Genomic DNA, 2597 nt, shown 5'->3' on the forward strand with positions numbered 1-2597 from the left:
GGTATTAAGGTGATCATAGCAAAATTTAACCTATATATGTCTAAGGAAACTGTCCTATCATACTCTCACACGGAAATGAGAAAAAAAAAGTTACAACAACATGTGACTGATTAAGAGTGGCCGGATTTGTACTTTTCCACTAATATTGGATATATAGGAAAGCTAGCAAGATCACATCACTAGTGACGTTAACAAGACAGCAACCTATACTGCTAATACAGAAATAGCTCCCACGTCCGCGATAGTTCGGATCATGGAAATAAATTGTTCGAAACCATTCAATTCCCAGAGGAGTTGAAGGAAAAACCTGCCTAAATTCCGAACAACTATTTGAATTCCTTACTACATGAAATCCATCTTTGTATCTTCTATGGACACAACTCTTGTCACTAACTAACAGACATGATATTGTGATATGCAAGCACGACTCTTTTAGTCGATAAAAGCAAGAAAAGCTGGAGCACGAGTGTATATATCTAGGAATTAAGCACTTAAGCATTCTTGTTGTCTCCTATCGTACTCTCAGAAGAAAATGAGAAAAAAGTTACATCGACATCTGACTTGATTGAGATTGGCCGGATTTGTACTTTATACTATTAAAGGATTTACATGAAAGCTAGCCAGTTCACATCACTAGTGACGTAAACAAGACAGCAACTTCTACTGCTACATAACAATAGCACCCACGTACGTTCAGGCCATGGAAACTTTTGTTTGAAACCATTCAATTCCCAGACGAATTGAAGGAAAAATCTGCCCGAATTTCCAATCTAATACGTGAATCCCTTAAGATTACATGAAATCCATCTTTGTGTCATCTATGCACACAACTCTTGTGACTAACTAATAGACAGGACTGAGTTTGATATTGTGATATGCAAACAGGACTCCTTTATTTCCCTACGTGGCAGCCTAACTACTCTCGAGTGTATTTGCAGCTTGAGTTTGGTCCTTTCAAGCCGTCGATGAATCCTGCAACTTCCAGGACTGACAGGCATATGGTCCCGAGTGTCTTGCGAGGGTCAGCAAGCCCATATGCGCCCTTAAACCCGCGCAGCTGCTGTCATCCGAGCATCGAGTTCAGATCGGACGGCGCAGGCGCCCTCCTGTCCTTCAGACGCCTGCTGAGCTTAAGCGCCGAGCTCAGCAGCGGTGCCCGGTTTTAATCACAAGATGACCTCGAGGCGCACGACGGCGGCTGCCTCGGCGGCGATGAACCGCTCCGAGTCGGAGTGGGCCTTCCGGAGCGCGGATGGGCCAGGCCGAACGACAGACTCCGGCGTGCCCTCCTCGGAGCTCTCCTCCTCCGGGATGGAGAAGAGCACCCCGGCCCACGACGACCCGCCGTAGCTGTAGTAGTAGTACTCATCCACCATCCGGTACCCGTAGTACGCCTCGAACGCCGCCGCGCCGCCCTCCGCTGCCGACGACGACGACGCAGGCCTCAGCCGCAGAACCTTGAAGAAGAATTTGTGCAGGAGCCTCGGGAGCCCAGCACGCTTCTTGCGCCCCCCGTCGACGAGCGCCAGCGGCGGCAGCACGGCCGGAAGCTGCGCCATGGGCTTCGCTATCTTGTACGTACTGGTTTGAATGGTTGTGAGACTGAGCTTGTGTGTGATTTGGCGCGCAGCCTGGCTACAGTATCTGTATAGGTGGTCTTAGAGTATATATGTGGGGGTTTTAGCTTTGCGGATAGCTATGCTTGCAGGCTTAAGTAGATTAGGATAAGGGAGAAGGGCATGAAGCTTTACCAGGTGGGTGGAGGCGACGAGTGGAGGCTATGCAGGCAGCGTCGATCATGTCGCGGCCCGTGCAGTGGCAGCGATGGATGGGTTCAGGGGAGGCGAAAAAGGCGACGGAGACGCCGTGGAGGTATTTAATGGCGGTAGTTAGTTAGCTAGCTTGATTGCGTTGCATGGGTAAGGAAATAGCTAGGCTTGTGTACCGGCTCTGAGGTGATGATAGGAGACTGGCCAAACGATTGGTCGACTCCATCCGTGATGGATTACATGTGCAGTGACATAAGAGGAAACCTTTCTTGTTTCTCCACGATGTATAAATATAGTGGAGATAACCCAATTCATGTCTCAACTTTCAAGCATTATTACAAGATCACGGTGAAGTGCTTCTCAAAAGAGATCGTGACCCAATATACACCTTCTTTTCTCGAGCAAACAAATACTAGCTTATAAAGCCAAGCTTGTCAGCCAATAAAAACCGGCTAAGAAAAAAAAAAGTTCATGGAATAAGATGAAGTTGGAAAGTACCACATGTTATCAATAATTCCTTTGATGTCCTTGGTAATCAATCTCTCCTTGATAATATTAAGAATGCTGAGCTTTGAAAACTATATATAACAATATTGATGCTATTAAGCATATACAATCTGGTAGATTAGTTTATTTTAGGGAAAATGATCCTAATATGTTTCTGTCAGCTAATCTTGATATTAGTAGTGAGGATATATCATGTGCATCTAGTCAGCCTATGGCTGACGGTGCATCTGTTTCCAACCCTCATATGGGAGATAAGGATGTGGAAGAGTCACCTTCGATTGAGGTGTTCTCCAAGAAAAATAGTAGTAAGAGGAAGTTAGT

General features: G+C 46.2%; 1 protein-coding gene across 1 annotated transcript; it reads right to left on the reverse strand.

The window, feature by feature from the left end:
* Nucleotides 1-561: 561 nt before the first annotated feature.
* On the reverse strand, nucleotides 562-1882 carry LOC127344963 (uncharacterized). The gene has a single exon (XM_051371346.1). It carries the CDS (start codon nucleotides 1557-1559, stop codon nucleotides 1167-1169), a length of 393 nt encoding a protein of 130 aa, XP_051227306.1. The 5' UTR covers nucleotides 1560-1882; the 3' UTR covers nucleotides 562-1166.
* Nucleotides 1883-2597: the final 715 nt, after the last annotated feature.

The sequence above is a fragment of the Lolium perenne genome, chromosome 6 (assembly GCF_019359855.2).
Source record: "Lolium perenne isolate Kyuss_39 chromosome 6, Kyuss_2.0, whole genome shotgun sequence".
Lineage (NCBI taxonomy): Eukaryota > Viridiplantae > Streptophyta > Magnoliopsida > Poales > Poaceae > Lolium > Lolium perenne.

Coding starts and splice junctions, on each gene's coding strand:
- LOC127344963 (XM_051371346.1), bottom strand. CDS start 1,559: ATGGCGCAGCTTCCGGCCGTGCTGCCGCCGCTGGCGCTCGTCGACGGG.